The sequence below is a fragment of the Chaetomium tenue genome (assembly GCF_020726465.1).
Source record: "Chaetomium tenue strain MPI-SDFR-AT-0079 chromosome Unknown F5144scaffold_6, whole genome shotgun sequence".
NCBI classification, from domain to species: Eukaryota; Fungi; Ascomycota; class Sordariomycetes; order Sordariales; family Chaetomiaceae; genus Chaetomium; species Chaetomium tenue.
The window spans coordinates 324520-343085 of record NW_027117334.1 but is presented as its reverse complement, the minus strand read 5'-3'; the positions used below and the strand labels follow the sequence as shown (position 1 = coordinate 343085).

Genomic DNA, 18566 nt, shown 5'->3' with positions numbered 1-18566 from the left:
CAAGCAGTCGCATCGCACACTCAGTAGAGCGGGGTGTCATCTCGAAGCATGTGTCTCAACCAAGCCAAATTCAACTCTGCATTCCGCATGACGACGCAGAGTAGTCCGCGTCCACGCCATCCATCCCTCCATCCTTCTTCCCGCGCCTCAAACCATGAACGACTCTCCGCAGCCACACTGTTCCTCTGCAACCGCTGTTAGCACCGCCTCCTAATACCAAAGGAAAAAAGGGCAAAATAAAGAAGAAGAAAAAGACTCACTAATATTCGGATTCCGAAAAACAAACCTCTGGCTCAACTTATCCTCCACCCAATCCATCTCACTCCCCAGAATACTAAACAGCGCCTTACTATCAATCAACACCTTCACGCCATCCTGCTCCACCGCCTCGTCGAACGCCCCCGGCTTGTCCACGAATTCGAGGTGGTAGGCCAGCCCGGAGCAGCCGCGGTTGCGCACGCCGACCTTGATCAGCTTGGGGTCGGGCTGGTCGAGAAGCGCCCGGAGGTGCTCGATCGCGGCGGGGGTTAGGTTGATGGCGGCTTTGCGCGCGCGGAGCCGGGACCGCGGGCGGGCGGTGCCGGCTGGTTTGGCGGCGGCGGCGGTGGGTTCTGCTGGGGGTGTTCTTGTTTGTGCGGGTGTTTGTTGTTGTTGCTCTTGGTGTGTAGAGGGGGGTGGTTGGGTGGTCGAAGACAAGGGCGTCGCGGCGAACTCGGGCTTGGACTGCTGCGCTTCTTTTTCGGAGATGGAGTTGTCTGCCGGTGCTGGTGGTGCGCCCTGCTTTGGTGGCCTCGTCTCGCGGGCCCCAGGCATGCTCGGGTATTCTATCGGAGTTCCAATCGAGGAGTTGGGAACTGTGACACCGCGCGGGCCTGGTGGGGGGTTGGAGGGCAGGGTGTAGGCTTGGAAGGCGGCGACGAGGGAAGCGGGTGTCGTGGAGAACTGCCGTTGTCGCAAGAAGTTGCGCCGGCAGGAGAAGCAGACGGTGGCTGCCCTCCTCGACAGCAAGCTAGGTGCACTCATCGTGAACTGTGGTTTGAGGGATTGCGGGGTGGCGAGTCACACAAAGATTGGTGGTTTGGCGAAGTTCCAATCATCCTGGGAAGACCGGCAATTTGTTGATTTCAAAGGCGAAAGCAGCGCATTGCCATGACATGATGCCAAGCCTCGGTGCAGCCCGGTCGCCGCCGGACCAATAAGCACTTCGGCATTAGGAATCGTCCCGCAGGCCAGCTGCGCCCAAAAGTTGAGTACTTCCTCGGCCCATGGTCCGATTTCAGGGTCCAACCATCAGCCGAGATTCAGGGCCAGGCACAGCTGAGCAGGCGATCTGCAATTCCACGCTCACCCGGGATGCCATTCCACTCCCATCAAGATAGCCCAGAACAAAGTCGTCCACAATCCACAATGAAGAATTAATTACCACTAAACAACTCCTCTCCGCTCCAGTCCCCAAACCCCAACCTGACAATTCACACCCCCCATCACTCATCCATCACTCCTCCGCCGCCACCAACCCCCTCACATCCCCCACCGCCGCCCTCGCCATCTTCTTCAACAACGTCCTCTCATCCGCCTCGCGATACTTCTCCCAACTATCCAACCCCTCCTTCGCCTGAATACTCAGCGTCTCATATCCCTGCTTAATCACTTCTGCCACCTGCAGGCTCGTCAGCTGCGAGCCCGGCCCTGTCCCCACGGCAGCAGCGGCCCCTTTACCCGCCCCCTTCCCCCCATCCCCGCCCTCCGCCAGCATCGACTTGTAGTGCGTGCTCACACTAACCAGCGTATCAATCGAGTTGCTCGGGCGATTGGCCAGGTTGTACGTGCCGCGGAACTTGACCAGCACATCACCCGTCTCGACGACCTTGTAAAACAAGTCATCATACGCAGCAGGCGTAGGCAGGAAGGTCTCCCCCGCGGACAGGCCGAGGGCGAGCAGGTTGACGACGTGGTCGAGCAGGGTGTCGACGTGGGGCAGGTCCTGGAGGTCGGCGGCGTAGGTGGTGAGGAAGCGGACGAGCGAGAGCAGCGAGCGGAAGAGGTCGGCCCAGTGGTAGGCCAGCCGCGTGCGCGACCGCGACATGTAGCTGATGATGCGCAGCAGGATGCCCACGCAGAGCGTGTACAGGCCCACGTCGAGCCGCCGCCGGAGGTTGTGGTTGATGGCGTCCAGCATCGTGTCCATGACTGCTGTGGCGAGGATGCGCTCTGTCCGGACGAGCGGGAGGTAGGGTGAGCGTTGCCGGCAGAGGCGGACGGGCACCTTGCTGTCTTCGCTGCACATGCGCTTGCAGAGGATCGGGTCTTCGATCAGCAGCCGGAAGACCATCAGGTTGAGGTGGCAGTAGAGAGTGGTGCGCTGCGAGAGGTGGGCGTGCTGGAGGAGGTACGACGTGAGGGAGATGAAGCTCGCGAAGGGCTGCTCTTCGCCTTTTTCCGGCGCCCAAGTAACCAGTTCGAGGCTGAACAGCTTGTTCGCGTGCGTGAAGTCGTACGTGGCGAGGAGTACTGCTGCTTCTTGGCCGGGTCTGCGGTGTCCATCAGTATGTAGTCTAGAAGTGAGTAGTGCTCATGTGGTGTAGGGCGGGGCATACAGTTCGGCAAACATCTTCTTGGCCGTCTCGGCATCGTAGACAGGTTTTGGTGGTGGCTTGCCTCCGGGAGCAATAGCTCCCAGTCCAATCTTGTTCAGCGTGCCCGCCAGCGTCCACCCTTCAGGGAGGTCCTCTTGAACTTCGATGTACTGCGCCCTCAACCTCTGGCATGTCTGTCCAACGCTCTTGACAATACCCCGGATCACCCGCTCGTTGACGAAGTCGTTGAGCCGCATCTGGTAAGGATTCTGGAACTCAAACTTGTTGTAGTTTGCCAGCAGCCCCAATAACATAAACGGCGACGTTATCTCGTGCGTTTCGGATAATATTTGTGATTGGACACACTGTCACTTGTCAGCGCAGCAACACACCATCCAGTCCGCTGCCAGTCCACTCACGTTGATTATCGCCGGAAACAAGTCTCGCTGGATGAAGTAGGTGAGCAAGCTGGTCTGGTATGCCCCAGACGCGACCGCCAACGCCACCTCGACCGCCCTGTGCTGGAGGTCTGCTGTGTACGTGCAACCCGCCCGGCTCCCTACCCGCGACTCCTCCTGGCCGACATGGCCTATGCCGTTCGGGCAGCACTCGTATCCCGGGCTCCTCCCATTCCGGATGAGCGACTCCAATGCGCTGACAAACTCGGTGAAAACGGTGTCGATGTGGTCCAGACCAGCCAGCAGCTCGATGATGTCGGAACTCGGGTTGGTGTACTTTTTGGCGAGGATCGCAAGCATAAAGGTGCTGAGGTTCTGTCCAGAGCCAAGTCAGCTCTTCAGCCCGTGCAATTGGTTCTCATGGCTTGTCGTTTTGCTCACCTCTAGCGCATGGAGGTCCGCGCGACCAGACGGGTGCCGTAGTGCAGCAATAGCCTGCACGAACAGCTGTCTGCTCTGATGTTGAAGTTGCAGGAGGTCATTGGGTCCTATCTCGTCGAGTATCTGACGCAATGATGACCGGTCGGGTCGAAGAATGAAGAACTCCTTCCAAAAGCCTGCTGATCGGTCTGCCTCGTCCGAATCGTCCTATTGTCCCAGGCTACCAGTTAGCGCTGGCTCGTCGGATGGCATCTTCGTCATCGCATGCGCATGGGCTCGTCGATATCGTCCAGGGCAGGGATACTAACCTGTTCAAAGAGGTTGCGGCACGTTAGCGACTCGATATCCCCGACTTATCTTCTACAATGACACCCGGCCGCCCCCACAGGCGGGCCTCCCAGCATGACCAGCCAGGAACAAATGGAAGCGCAAAGGAACGGAACGGCTCAAACCTTGAATAACGCTTCATACAGGCGGACTATCTTGGGTTGGAACACCTCCGGCCGAGGCTGGTGTGTGAGAGGAGAGGGCTCCATGTGGGAAGCTCGAGCGGTACCGGGGCGGGAGTGGGATGTCGGTGGTGTCAATGCAGGTCGAGTGCCAAACCACAGCGCAAGCCGCGCCATCGATAACGGACGATAACGGCCAGTCCACCGCAATATTTCGTACCGACAGGGGAGGCAGACTTGGCAGCTTGACGGTCGGCTGGTCACAGTGTAACTGACTGTAATGGACACGGTGTTGCTAGATGGCGATTCGATCGTCTCTTCTTCAACGCTAGCTTGAGGCGAAGTGGCAATAGATGATGCCGTCTGAATTTGTGAGGCGTGTAATCAGTTGGAGGGACAGGGGGATCCAAGTTCAGAAAGAAAGCACACGTGGTGAGTTGGAAGTCCGATTCTCTCAGCCGTGTCCAGGCAGGAAATAAGAGGTAAGCACACCACAGATTCACATGCCAGTGGCTGCTGAATGCTGCTCTTAGACAGCCCCACCATAAGCGACATGGCCCCTATTCAACACATCCGCAAACATCGCCCCCAGTTACTGGGTAGACACAAGCATGCGAATCAGTATCAAACATTGACTCGGCAGGGCAATGGATTATCTAGATAACTACCTTCTAGCGGCCCACCTCCTTGTTGAAGATCGCGATGAGAGGTCGCACCTTGTAGCAACCCTCGTCCAATATCACCTCCCCTTAACCCTACACACCAGAGTGCATCATCTACAGCCGAATTAAGGCTCCCACCTGAAAAGGCGGGCGATCTAAAGTCTGACTCTACTGCAGCCCAAAGCCACCCCTACGCCCCGTTCAACTCAGAGATATCCTGCAACCCCTTGAACGATGTCTCGGTTTCGTTTTCTCCAACCCATTTTCTCTAGCAACCACCACCTACCACATCTCCCTCCGGCCCTGAATGGTGCTGTTGAAGAGGTGCCCTCTCACGGGGCTACCTGAAATACGCCAGCCCACCATGAAGAAAGCACAAAATCGAAAAAAGGGTCATAAGATCGTCCAGGCCAATGCATGCCCCGCAGATATGCTAAGAAACTGGAGAAACTAAAGAGAAGAGAGAAACAAAAAAAAAAAAAAAAAAATGAAAAAGGACGAACTAACCCCGCGTTCGCCCACAATAACACCGGGCCGCAAAAGGAGTGCTCACCAGAAAAGCAAGCACCCACCGATACCAGGCAAGTATCAGTTAGCTTTAGCGCGCAAGCATCAATACGGCCTGCAGCCCAAAGCTTGCTTGACGAAAAAAACGCTCCCCATCCACCAACACCCCCCATCCAACACAGCAACAACAACAACCCCCCTCTTAAATCCCCCAACTCCCTCTCCGCTCCTGTACGCCCCACGCCGACGGGCTGATGGCATTAAGATCGGGATGCTGGCGGGCCCACTCATAGATATACAACTTCAGGGCCTTCCAGCGCTGGCAGCGGTCCTCCTCCTTGACGCCGTCCTTAGCCTCGCTATCAAGCATGAGGTGGCCCCTAACGCCCGACTTCTTCCCCGTCGCAGCCGCAGCCGCAGCCCCATCCACAGCCATGCCCACATCCCCATCCCCATCCACCCCCCACAGCATCTCCATAAACTCCTGATCCCCCTTCTCCAGCTCCGCCACCGGGATGCGGCTGATCTTGGCCAGCTCGCCGTCGTACTGGCGCGCGGTGGCCGGGTAGCCGAGCGAGAGGTAGTTGTAGACCTGCGAGACGAAGTGCTCGTCAAACTCGGCGGCGATCTGCTCCTCGCGGTCGGCGGCCGCCTTCTCGCGCTTGAGCTTCTCGTCCAGGTTCTGCAGGTTCTGCAGCATGTGCAGGCCCTTGGGCGCGTGGGACTTGGTGCGGTGCTCTGGTACCATCCCGGGGACGGAGTGTGCGCCGCTGCTTGCGGCGCCGTTGGGGAGGAGTGAGGCTGGTTCCTCGCTGAGCGTCACGGCTGGGGCGGAGGTTAGGCTGCCTTCGAAGTCGCGCGAGAAGGGGTCGTTGGGGTTGTTGTGGGATGCGGCTGGGGCCGGGGTGGTAAGCATGGTTAGGCGCTCGGCGGGGACGAGTTTCTCGGATGGGTTTGTGGTGTAGCAATACCCGCGCCATAGGCCGTGCTCCCCGGTTGGGTCACGGTTGTGGTCCTCTAATGTGGTGCCCGTGGCTACATCCCAGAGGTGGTCGGGTTCGAGCTTGGTTTGCTTTGGAGAGGGGCACCGCCGGAAAGTGAGGTCTTGTCCGAGCATGGGCGGGGAGGACTTCAGCCGGAGGCGGTGCTGCTGGCGGGCTCGTTCGAGCGACATATCGCGCTCGGGGGGGAATGGCGCGAACGGGGAACTGCGGCCGAAGCCGGTTTCGGCGGGGATCTTGGAGGCCGGGGCGTATGGCATGTCGCCAGCTTTGCCGGGCGGAGCGGAGGGGATGTACGGCATGTGGCTTTCGCCGATCGGGCGGAACGCTGGGGATTCCGAGGGGAGATAGGGCATTGTCGACTCGCCGATGGTCGGGAGGGGGGATTCGGCGCGGAGAAGGGGCATGGGGGAGTCTCCGATCGGCCCGAGGGAGCTCGACGATGGCCGCCGTGATGGCCATTCTGGGGAGCTGGCGATGGATGTTCTCTGGGTCCTCGTTAGGCCCATGGCGTCGCTCGGAGGGCCGTCGATGCTCATGTTGTCAAGGTCCAGCGTGTCGATTCGGTCCCGCGACCTTATCCGGTACAGTAACTGCGCATGCTCCTGCATCTCCTTGAAGGCCCAACTGATGTCCTCTTCGGACGAGTTTCTCCGGGACTGCAAGGGGTTCCACGGCCCTCTTGTCAACGGCCTACCCCGGGGACTGTCGTCTTCCGAGCCCTCGCGCACGTAAAAGTGCTCGGCACCACCTATCCTTTGCCCACTGTTGGGAAAGGCACTCATGGCCACCTCTTGGAGCTTCATCTTTGCATCGCGGGCAACCAGGTCAAAGACGCCGCCAGCAATCTCGTCGTCGCATGACTCCCGCCGTCCATGGCCCTTCTGTTCCAACGCTTCCTCCGAGTGTGGCCCATGGTCGAAACGCTTGCGGGCTCTCGGCGCATAAATGTGATTTGTGTAAGGGGTGATGTCTGTCCTGTCGGTATGCTTGGTAGCGGGGCCTTCGTCGCCTGCTCTTTTTGCTCGGCGCACTGAGGACTCGACTAGTTGAGGGGCAAATTTCCGCTTCTCCCGAGTTCGGGTTCGGGGCGGCGGTGACAAGGACCGTGGGGACGGGCTGGGTGTAAGCTCGCCGGCGGGGATCGTCTTTCGGTATCGCTCAAAAGTGGTCTCGATCGGGATAGGAGCAAACCGCGCCCGCGGCCGCTCCTTTGCATTGGCCATGCCGGATCGTGCCTCAAAGCTTGGAGCCGTTATAGCATAGGCGAGAAGACCAGACGGAGAGTCGGTTATGGTGCTGGTCAGGCGGTCGGTCGGTATCGGATCCGCGGTAGGAATTTATTTTGGTGTTAGTTAAGGTGATTCCGAAGGAGGCAAGTATTGTCTGGTATGATTGGGACTCTTTCGGAACTCTTCGGCCTGTTTTCGGTCAACTCTTGTCGTCCTGGTTGCCAACCACGTGTTGGAATGTTGCGACTCGAACGAAAGGAGAGGTTTGGCTGGTGTCCAGTGTCGGCAGTGCACACAAAGTGATTTTGTATCTTGACCGATGTGCCAGGGACCAGGATGTGGGCGGGCAGTGGGAGCGGTCACAAGAGCCGAGGCGGGTATCGCAACATCGCTAGCAATTCGCACTGTTGACCAGGGCCAAGTGGGATGGTTGGTGGGGTAGATTTGGAGTACCTGCACCGTGTGAATTCTGTGTCTCGTGTTCCTTCCCGTCAACGGCGGTGGAGGGTCAAGACAACAAAGGGGGGCAGACCCCAGGCCAGATGGATGTAAATACGGCAATTTGAGAGTTGGAAGCGAGTCTAATTTGAACAACGAGGTAAGTGCGCAACTGGGGTCTCTGGCCCCTATTACTCGGGCATAAGAGCGCAACGGATGCTGCACCACAACACCTGGTGCTGTGAATACACCGTGTGAATATGATTTTGAGCACGGTTTCTATACCCCTATTTCCCGGGGATTGCCCCAGGGTCTGAGCGGGGAGCGCTGCGACTTCTTGTCACTGTCACCCGGCGTCGAACTGCCACGAGAACGCCCTGACATCATCGGAATCACAGTGTCAGATGCGGCGAGTTGACGTCCCAACTGAAGATCAACTGCTAACTCCAAGTCATATGGATGGGATAACCATGTCTTATTCAGCAATCCAGGGTCCTCAAAGAATCCCCAGAAAAAGAATCTTCTATGTTGAATTCGCGATAGCAGTTCTTTGACCTGGTCCAGACCGCCGTCCATTTCCCCCAAAAATTTCCCGGGACTCGCCCGACGGACGCCCGGCCAAAACTCACTTCGCTCTCAGCCACAGCCACGATTTTTGGTCAAGTGACAAACACCCCCAGCATTGCGCGCTCGACTCCTCGGGGTTACGAAATTAAAACAGGCAATATCAGGATCCCGGTTCCTCGATACGGTGGAGACACAAATCAGCAGCTTTCCACTCCTCATCATGATTTCGTCCACGTTGTGCCCCTGGGACTCGGGAGGATGCACAGTCCAAACAACCTAGCACCGACATTCGCACAAAAAAGGGACAGCTCAGTTCATGCTCAGCGCTCCATAACTATTGCCACCCTGTTCCATGAGAGCTGGATGACACCCAGCAGGCCAGCCCAACCTCTTCCCACTAAAGCGGGCGCTGATGGCCCAAAGAGTCACCATTGACACCAATGTGGGTTCAATGCCTCGCTTGGGGTTTTTTTAAGGCGGGACGGTCCGCTGGTGATGGTCTCGACCTTGGCCAACACTTCCCGCTTCCCTTGACACAGTATCAAATCCCTTCGCTCTTCTCACTCACATCCGCGGAAAACCCATGTATGTATCAGTACATGCAAAATAAATATCACGCTTCCAAAGCATTGGATGGCGAATGTCGCAGCACGCCGACCCCCGCGGGGAGCCGGGGGCCGGTGAGCTGCTGCCGGGATGCTACCCCATACCCCGTGCTCACCGCTCCCCCCACCTCGATTGCGGCTATCCAAACCATCAACAGCAAAGGTTCTCAACGTGGCAGATCTTCGTTGACAGAGAGGGATTCGCCTCCGGGGCGATGTCACCGGCTTTCGGTCCCAACGCCACCTCAAAGCAGGGGCCCTAAAAATCTCCCCTCATATTACACATGGGGTTTACCGATGTGCCAACGTCGAGCAGCTTCGATACACGGTCTTCGAAATGTTTGCCGCCAAGTGTGTGATCAGACAGTGACTTGTAAGCCACACGCAGCACCACATCCTCTCGTGATACCGCCGGATTTCGCTCATTGGACCCGGCCGTCAGAAGCCAATGCGCGCTTCCTTCCGCACTCTCCGCTGACCGCTAAGTTTCTTCCGCTCCCCCTAAACGCCCAGCGCTATCGGCAGTGGTCCGATAACTCCTGGCGGGCGCGGATAAGGTAAGCGGGATCCCATGAGACTGTCCAATGGATAAAATCCTCCGCACACCATCTCCCGTTTGCTGTTGCGTTGCAGCTGCGGGCTGCGCAGGGAAGCTGGTCATATGGGCACTTACTGGAATGGGATTCGTGTGATAGGTTATCTCGAATCGCCTTCTGCTCCGTGAACGGTTGTTCTCCCTCCTCGGAAAACAACAGTATCTGGGAGAAAACTTGCACTGCCAGGCCTTGTCCACTTTTACCCCGGATTCTTGGCTTCCTCGGTGTGCGGGGAACGATCGAGGAACCAGGGGAGGAACACACCGTCTGCGACCTCGAGAGTCTCGGTGCCTTGGCAACCCGTCCCTGCCGGGATTATTCCACACCGTTGCTCTCGTTCTGCCGGCCTAGACTCGCCAATCTGGCTGGAGTTGGGTGCAAGTTCAGGTCAACAGGGGCACTGACGCGGCCTTCGGCTGTTGGTGTGACAAAAAGCACACCGAATGGTCCGGTCGTTGCTGACTGGATGAGGACAGCCAACCTCCCATCCGTCCCCGATGCCGCTTCCATCTGGGCCAAGCGAGTACCCATCAAAGCTGAGGCTCGCGAACACCAAGAAGAACAGGCATGTTCAAGGCATCTCCCATCTGCAGGCCATGAAACGATACCTGCCCAAGTATAAGTATTAGTGGATCTCTTGCCCCAGTCAGGTTGTCCAAAGACGTCGTATACGAGGGGCTTTGCCGCGGTTTGCCCTCAAAAGCTAGCGGCAATCGAGGCTCCGGTGTTGGGTCTCTGGTCCGGCCGGGTACTGTAGCAGATGGTGTGTGGTGGTGCTAGGAAACACCGCATCACCGAAGCCTTGCTTCTCTAGGTAGAGTACGGAGGAGTCTCCCACCAAGCAACCCCCCGTGACCATATGTAGACACGACACTTCCTACGGAAGAGCATGTTTGTGGAATACAAGTACCCATTATCGTGTATCGAAAGTTATTGTTTAAGCAAAAGTTGCGAACCCCGTTATTAGATCACCCCTCTACTTCTTGTCCGTAGATGTAACTCTCGGGATCATTCATCCGAAATTTCACCCTCTTTGGTTCTTGGGTTTTGTCTTTTCCTCCCCCACCTGTCTCAGGCCTCTTTTCTCTTGCGATTCGCATCCTCCTGGCGGCTACTATCTATCCTTACTAGCCTCCCCGGCTCAATTCCGTCCTTCTCCCGCTCCTCATTTTTTTTTTAGTTCCCCCCTAATTCCAGAACAAAGAAATATTGAGGAGCCTTTACATCTCCAGCCACCCACAACACGTCTGTCTCTTCAGCCGGTACGTCTCGATATATTATATCTAAACCTTTCTCGATTAACCCACATTCTATCGCATTGCCTCCTCTAACCCCACGATTTCCCCATCAGCTAGTAGTAACAACACACAACATTACCGCCGGTGCTACAAGAACCTCCACGTGCCGCACTTTGGGTAACTCTCCCAGCAGCAACAGACCGGAAATCAAAGGACCACTAATAAAGCGAGATAGGCTGCAATATCCTCATTGAAGGGTGTATGTGCTGTCGGAGAGGAGAAAGACAAGTGTCACGAATATGCCAACAGGTGGGACCACGGGGCGCAGGACGCCCGGACCAATCGGTTGGAAAACCAATCAGGGAGCTAGGGAAGTGATCAGGGTGATCAGTGAGCTCAGCATGCCAAGTCCAGGCTGGACAGACTGAGCACACTGATCACTAAGACCTCACGCCAATCAAAGCACGAAGGAGGGCTCAGTAGGAACAAAGAGACCAGTGAGCTCGGTGCCCACTGATCTCCTCAGACGGACTGAGCACACTGGTCACCCTAGAATCAGACATGTATATAGTCACCCGTCCTGGAGAGCTCTGGGAGTTCTCCAGTTAGCAATCACAACTACAGTTCGCTACAAGCTCGCAAGCCTACTGTTGAGACAAGTCTATTGTTGTGCACCCTTTGGCTGCACCGAACCTAAGCATCCTCGAGAGATTACCTTCAACGAAGCTGAACCCTAACAGGATAGGATCCTGGAGTAGGTTCGTCACACGTTGCTAACTCCCTTTAACTCTGTTACAGTTCAGGATTGAAGGTCAAACGGCACTATGTCCAACCCGGCCAGACCCACGCCCGACTCTGACGACGAAGAGGTCGATAACAACGACCTCAAGCAAGAACTCGAGGGGGTCAAGGCCCTGATCGAGGGCATCTCCAAGCAACTTGACACTGCCGCCAACGCCGCCAAGGTCGAGACTGCATTCACCGACTTGGCAGCCAAGGTCAACCAGCTGAGAACCAAGGACGTGTCGCCCAGAAGGGGCCAGGACCATCTCAAGGTTGCCAAGCCGCCCAAGTTCGATGGCACCAAGAGAGACGAGCTCCAGGGGTTCCTGACGCAACTTCGGTCCTACTTCCGGTTCAACTCATTCGGCGAAGAGGCCGACAAAGTGCTCTTTGCAGCAACCTACCTAGAGGGTAGGGCCCTCGAGTGGTTTGAGCCCACTCAGCGGGACTATCTCGAGCGTATTGAGGACGAACGCAAGAAAGAGACCAACAAGATCTTCGAGGCGTTTGTCAACTTCGAAGACGCCATCACGCAAGTCTTTGGGATCTTCGACAAACGATCCCAGGCAGAGTCCAAACTCATCAAGCTCCGACAACAAAAGTCAGCAGCCGTCTACGCATCTGAATTCCGCCAACAGGCGTTCCGAGTCCAGTGGGGAGAAGACGCCCTGAAGAGACGCTTCTACGACGGGCTCAAGGACGATGTCAAGGACGAGCTGATCAAGGAAGAACGTGACACGCTGACGCTCGACACCTACATGGCACGCGCCATCGCCATCGACAACCGTCAGTATGAAAGACGACAGGAGCGCACCGGCAAGAAGGACGCAGCTTACCACAAGGCCAACGACAAGAAGAAACGCCAGTACAAGAGCACCTCCTCTGGCACTCACTCAGGACCCATGGACGTCGACGCGATCCAAGGAGCAGGAAGAAAGAACAGCGCCAAGGACAAATCAGGCATCACGTGCTATAATTGCGGCAAGAAGGGCCACTTCAAGCGCGACTGCCGCAGCAAAAAGGAATGGCGACCTGTTCCGGGAAAGGAAGCCGCCACCATCGACGAGCTCAAGAAGGAAGTCCGATTCCGAGAGGTCGCAGCGGCCAGCTACACTCAGGACGACCTCGAAGATGACATTGACCGAGCCCTCGAACGAACCGACGAATCAACAGACTCGGATGAGGGAAATCCCGAGGAAGACATCGACCAGATCCCCGAGCACGAGTATGCGCTCTGCTTGTGGCACGACGAGAGGGGGGAAGTCGCACCCCCGCCTCACATCGCAATAACCACAGACAATTGGGGACTCAATCTAGTCCAGGAAGACAACGGACTCTGGCGCACCAGAAGGGATACAGCGGAGATCCCAGGCTCCAATCTAACTTTTCTACGAAGCCGAGTCCTGGACCTGCGAGAAAGGGTATTCCAGCTCAAGGAAGAAAAGAAGGAACTCGAAGCAACCCTTGAAAGAAGGAACGCCGAGCACCAGCGCCTCCTTGCGGAAGTAAACATGCTCAGGGACGAAGCACTGTCGACTACGCGAGAACAGCAGCAGGCAGGGGAAGCTTTCGACAGAATGGTCCAAGCAGTGCAAGGACTGCACGACGACGTCCAACAAACTAACAGGGAGGGCGTAACGGATCACCTCCCATGGGACGGGCCGTCGTCGGACTTCGGCGAAATCCACATGGACAGGGTCTGCTTCCCACACTACGCCTATCATGAGGCACAGAGACAAAGGAAAACCCAAGGGCACGACGCCCAGGATTGGGACGACTACTGGTCCCGGCATCAATACCTCAGCAGAGGGAAACCGACCTCAGACCTAGAGACGGCAGGACTGAGAGGGGTGAACGGGAGGTTCCAACTGATGGAGGAAGACCACCCGCGGATGGATCCCCACCGAAGGGACCACGCCCACCTACCATGGTTCCAGTGTGTAGCACACGAATGTCGCTACCACTTCCAGACCAAATTCCAGTCGAACCACTGGCCCGTCAGGCCACGAAACGAACGCGGCGAACCGGCGCCCACGACTTGGGTCTACGACCACGGGAGCGCCCCCGCAGCACTACTCTGGAAGGTAGACATGATCCCAGACGGCAGGCTCAGGTTCAGCCCTAAGAACGCCTGGCCGCAAGGATGCAACGACCCCCGCTGGACGAGTCACTGCGAACAGGCGGATTGCCTAGTACACGCAGACGCCAAATTGGAGGAGCACGCGCGATTACAGGCGCAACGCAATCAACCTCGACCCACGCGAACGCAGCGGCGCGAGAACAGACAACCAATGGAGCCACAGATGATGCAATGGCTCCAGGAGCACCAAACGATCGACGCCGCAAGCCAAGGTGCGGATAGGGACGCCTTGATGTACCACGAGAGCTTGGGAAACGGCTCAGGGCCCTCCGAGGGGCCCGACGATCTCTAACTCCAGAACAACGGAAACAGGCTGCGCAGTACAGGAAGAACTGGCGCAAGCAAAAGTCTTACATCGATCTCCCAGCAGACGAATACGAAGTAGCTGCTGCACGAAGTACCAAGCCAGACAACAGGCTCTGGATCACAGCGCGGTGGGGGAAATTTGAGGCCCTCGCGTTGGTGGATGGGGGAGCGCAGATGAATCTTATCTCGCCCACATTTGTGAATCAACTCAGAATCCCATGGAGGATCAAGAAAAAAGAATACATCGTCAAGGGACCATTCGACACACAATGGGCACGACGAGAGACAGAACCACTCGACATGGAGGTGGTAGGAAAAACCACCCAAGTGGTATTCGACATCGTGGACATGGGACCAGAGAAAGACATGATTCTCGGACGCCCATGGCACAAGGACTACGACCCAGACATCAGTTGGAAGGGAGATGGCCATCTGCGACCGCGAGAACCGCGGGAGCATCCAACCGACTTGATGGGAGAACGCGCAGAGCAGGAGCCACGGATGAGCAGAGGGTCAGGACGAACCCCCTCTACGGGCCCACCGCAGGAAGCAGCAAGTACAGAAGAACGCACTCTGGAATCCGGAAGAAGCGGCACACGACACCAAAAGCAGACACGGGAGAAACAAAGCATCGCCGTAGTCTCAGTCAACGAGCAAGGGAAGCTCAAACACGAAACATGGGTCAGTCGACGTGAAGCAGCAAGCATTGAGCTGCCAGCGCAAGAAATCAAGATACTCGAAGCATCATTCATCGAGTCAGGAAGCAAGTTTGCGTACTATGAAGGCGCACCAAAAAATACAACAACGGGGAAGATCCCAGACGACTACAAGGGGCACCCGGCATTCACAGCAAAGCATCTTACAGGGCTACCTGATCACGGACCTTGGGACCACGAGATCAAACTCAAGGAAGGAGCCCAGTTGAAGTTCTTCAAGGTGTACCACACCAACGAGAAGCAAGACGCAGAGTTGAGGAGCTATCTCGAGAAGAACCTCGAGATTGGACACATCAGACCATCGACATCTCCAGCAGGCTACCCAGTCCTCTTCGTTCCAAAAAAGGATGGAAAGCTCAGGATGTGTGTAGACTACCGACAGTTGAACAACGAGACGGTGAAGAACCGCTACCCACTGCCACTGATCGCGAGGCTTCGAGATCAGCTGTCAGGGGCACAATACTACACTCGCCTCGACCTTCCAACTGCCTACGCCCACATCCGCATCAAGAAAGGAGATGAATGGAAGACGGCTTTCCGAACACCCTACGGGCACTACGAGTACCTCGTCATGCCATTCGGATTAACCAACGCACCAGCGACATTTCAAGCCGCCATCGACCACGCAATTCGACATTGCCTCGATAAATTCGCAGTCTGTTATTTGGATGACATTCTCATCTACTCCAAGACACTCGAAGAACATAAGGAACACGTGCGGCAGGTGCTGGATGCCCTGCACGAGCACAAGTTGTCAGTCAACAAGGACAAGAGCGAGTTTCATGTCAAAAAGACAGTGTTTCTGGGTTACGAGATCTCCCCAGGATGGGTCAAGATCGAACCCGAGAAATTGGAGGCTGTCAGGACGTGGCCCACGCCAACAAATGCCACAGAAGTCAGAGGATTCATCGGATTCGCCAACTTTGTCAGGATGTTCATCAAAAACTTTGGCGACATCGCGAGACCTCTACACGAACTCACGAAAAAGGATGCCACATTCCAGTGGAAGCAGGAGCACGAGCAAGCTTTCCAACGAATCCGCGACGCGATCGTCGCCGATCCGGTGCTCATGCTGCCTGACCCCAGCACACCGTTCGAAGTCGAAGCCGACGCCTCGGACTTCGCGATCGGAGGACAGCTTGGACAGAGGGACAAGGATGGCAAGCTCCACCCAGTTGCGTTCTTCTCCAAGAAACTCGAAGGACCAAGGCTCAACTACCCGATCCACGACAAAGAACTTCTTGCAATCATCGAAGCATTTCAGGAATGGAGACCATACCTCAGCGGCACAACACACGAAGTTCAGGTGTACACGGACCACAAGAACTTACGATACTTCACCACCACAAAGGTGCTGAACGGACGACAAACTCGATGGGCAGAATTCCTGTCCGAATTCAACTTCACGATCCACTACAAGAAAGGCTCAGAGAACGCACGAGCGGACGCCTTAAGTAGGAGAGCGGATCACCACGACAACACATCCGAAGCCTCACCACCATTGCTACATCAACAGACAGACGGATCGCTACGGCACGCTTCCCAACCGACTGAAGACTATGAGATCGCAGCGCTTCAGCAGCAGTCGGAAGATCCCGAAGCCAGACCTCTGCAACCGTTTGTAGAATGTTGTGCGGTCTTCAGGGAACAACGATTGGAACGGAACTTCCAAGGAACCATCGCAGACGACAAGCGCGATGCATGGCAAGAAGAGCCAGAATCCAAGGTCGCGGGATTGCGACTTGAAGGAACAAAACTCTGGTACCACGACAAGGCCTACGTCAGGCCCAGCGACCAGAAAGAACTCATTCGGAAGATCCACGAGTCAAGACTCGGAGGACACATGGGAATCAGCAAGACAATTGCGAAGATCAAGCAGAATTACGACTTCCCAGGAATCAAGCAAGCGACAGAAGAAGTCCTGGCGGAATGCGATCTCTGCGGACGAAGCAAACCAGGGCGACACAAGCCATACGGGTTATTGCAACCATTACCAGTCGCAGAAAGACCATGGAACTCGGTGACAATGGACTTCATCACCAAGCTTCCGACATCCAAGGACTCAGCGACGGAAACGAAGTACGACAGCATCCTCACAGTGGTGGATAGACTCACCAAATGGAGCTACTTCCTTCCCTACAAGGAGTCATGGTCGGCAGAACAACTCGCAGACGTGATCTACCGCAACGTCACCTCGGTCCATGGATGGCCGGAGGAATGGATCACGGACAGAGACACGAAATTCGCATCAAAGTTTTGGCAAGCTCTGATGACAAAATTGGGCACGAGAAGTAAGCTTTCGACAGCTTACCACCCACAGACAGACGGACAGACGGAACGACTCAACCAGATCGTCGAACAATACCTGAGGGTGTACGTCAACTTCCAGCAGGACGACTGGGTCGAGCTGTTGCCGACAGCGCAACTCGCCTACAACACCACTGTCACAGAGACCACGAAGGTCACGCCATTCTTCGCGAATTATGGCTTTGAAGCAGATTTGCGACAAGGGCCCGATGTTTCGGTGCCCAGAGCGGCAGTCAAAGCCGACAGAATGAGCTCGCTGCATGCGATGCTCAAGGAAGAACTAGAATTTGTAAGGACACGGATGAAGAAGTTCTACGACAAAAACAGGCTCGAGGGACCTCGCCTAGAAGAGGGGGGCAAAGTTTACCTCATTTCTCGAAATCTTCGCACGAAGCGACCAAGCAGAAAGCTCGACTTCCGCAGAATCGGACCATTCAAAATCGACAAAAAGATTTCGGAGAATAACTACGCACTCGCGTTACCCTCGACAATGCGACTACGGACCAACGTTTTCCACGTCTCGCTTCTGGAGCCAGCACCCAAGAACGCACGACTAGACAAAGGCGTCGAAGCAGAAGACGAGGAGGAACTCTGGGACGTCGAAGAAATCCTGGATTCACGCATCACAAAGGGACGAATCGAGTATTTGGTCAAATGGGCAGGTTTCGGACCCGAAGACAATTCATGGCAACCTGCTACAAACTTCAACTGCCCCGAGGAGTTGGAGGATTTCCACCGGAGGAACCCGGATCGACCAAAGGAACCCCCACGGACAGATCAACCCCGGCGAGGAAGGGGTCGCCCGAAGAAAAACTAAAAACAATCAGTACAACAACCCAGGGAGAGTAGGAAGAGAGACGCACTCTAAACCCCAGGAGGAATCGAAGAGGGAAGGGGAGACGGCACCCAAGGATGGTTGCGCGACAACAGCCTCCTGACGTTCCTGCTCCGCCAAAACCTCCCCCTCTTGATCAAACATCGCCAAGGCCTTGCGTTTTAAGGCTAGGCGTTGGGTCCGCAAACGGTCCGCCTTCTCAAGAGCCGTCATAAGGGCCCGACTCGCGTCGGAACGAGCATCACGAATCGCTTCCAACGCAGCACGCTCTCTCTCGTTTAACTCCCCAAGGGCGCGATTGGCGTCACGGATCGCCTCCGTCGCAGCACGCTCTTTCTCGTCCAGATCGCGCTCCGCGTCGACAATGCGACGGACGGCGGAATCACTATAACCAAAGGCGTCGCAAGAATGATTGCCCACAGCAAGACAGTTGCCGCAAACGTCGGAATTGTCGGCAACCTTGCAGCTAGGAAGCTTCTTTTCCCTGCAACGAGTACACTTCACCATTTCGGTACCAACGATGTTGGATAACGCTGCGCGAGTATGACGGCGCGCGGTGCTGGATTTTTGTTTTCGTTTTTGCTTTCGTTTCTTCACCCCGTCAGTCATGATGAAGGATTAGGCTGCCGGACGCAGCGAGAGGAAGGGGTGGAGGAAGATGGGGAATCACTAACCAGATCGGAACAAGGACTGTCGGCTCTACTTCAGGAAGATGGCTGGGAAAAACGGCCGACGGGACGTCAGCCCTGAAGGAGGGGCATCGTGTCAC

General features: G+C 56.2%; 3 protein-coding genes across 3 annotated transcripts; all 3 read right to left on the bottom strand.

The window, feature by feature from the left end:
* Positions 1–70: 70 nt before the first annotated feature.
* Positions 71–1023, bottom strand: F5144DRAFT_594931 (uncharacterized protein; the record flags this gene model as incomplete). The annotated part of the gene is made up of 3 exons (XM_066790639.1): positions 71–126; positions 161–177; positions 287–1023. 3 exons carry the CDS (start codon positions 1021–1023, stop codon positions 71–73), a joined length of 810 nt encoding a protein of 269 aa, XP_066639339.1.
* A 472-nt stretch (positions 1024–1495) lies between these two features.
* Positions 1496–4319, bottom strand: F5144DRAFT_538005 (uncharacterized protein; the record flags this gene model as incomplete). The annotated part of the gene is made up of 5 exons (XM_066787091.1): positions 3868–4319; positions 3416–3622; positions 2996–3349; positions 2598–2941; positions 1496–2555 (listed from the first exon to the last, which is right to left on the bottom strand). Exons 1-5 carry the CDS (start codon positions 4039–4041, stop codon positions 1496–1498), a joined length of 2139 nt encoding a protein of 712 aa, XP_066639338.1. The 5' UTR covers positions 4042–4319.
* A 626-nt stretch (positions 4320–4945) lies between these two features.
* F5144DRAFT_334578 (uncharacterized protein) lies at positions 4946–7588 on the bottom strand. The gene has a single exon (XM_066784157.1). The coding sequence runs from the start codon at positions 7258–7260 to the stop codon at positions 5236–5238; it is 2025 nt and encodes a 674-aa protein (XP_066639337.1). The 5' UTR covers positions 7261–7588; the 3' UTR covers positions 4946–5235.
* Between the last annotated feature and the right edge of the window lie 10978 nt (positions 7589–18566).

Bases quoted from the DNA above. Each gene is read 5' to 3' on its own strand.
- F5144DRAFT_334578 (XM_066784157.1), bottom strand. From the start codon at position 7,260: ATGGCCAATGCAAAGGAGCGGCCGCGGGCGCGGTTTGCTCCTATCCCG.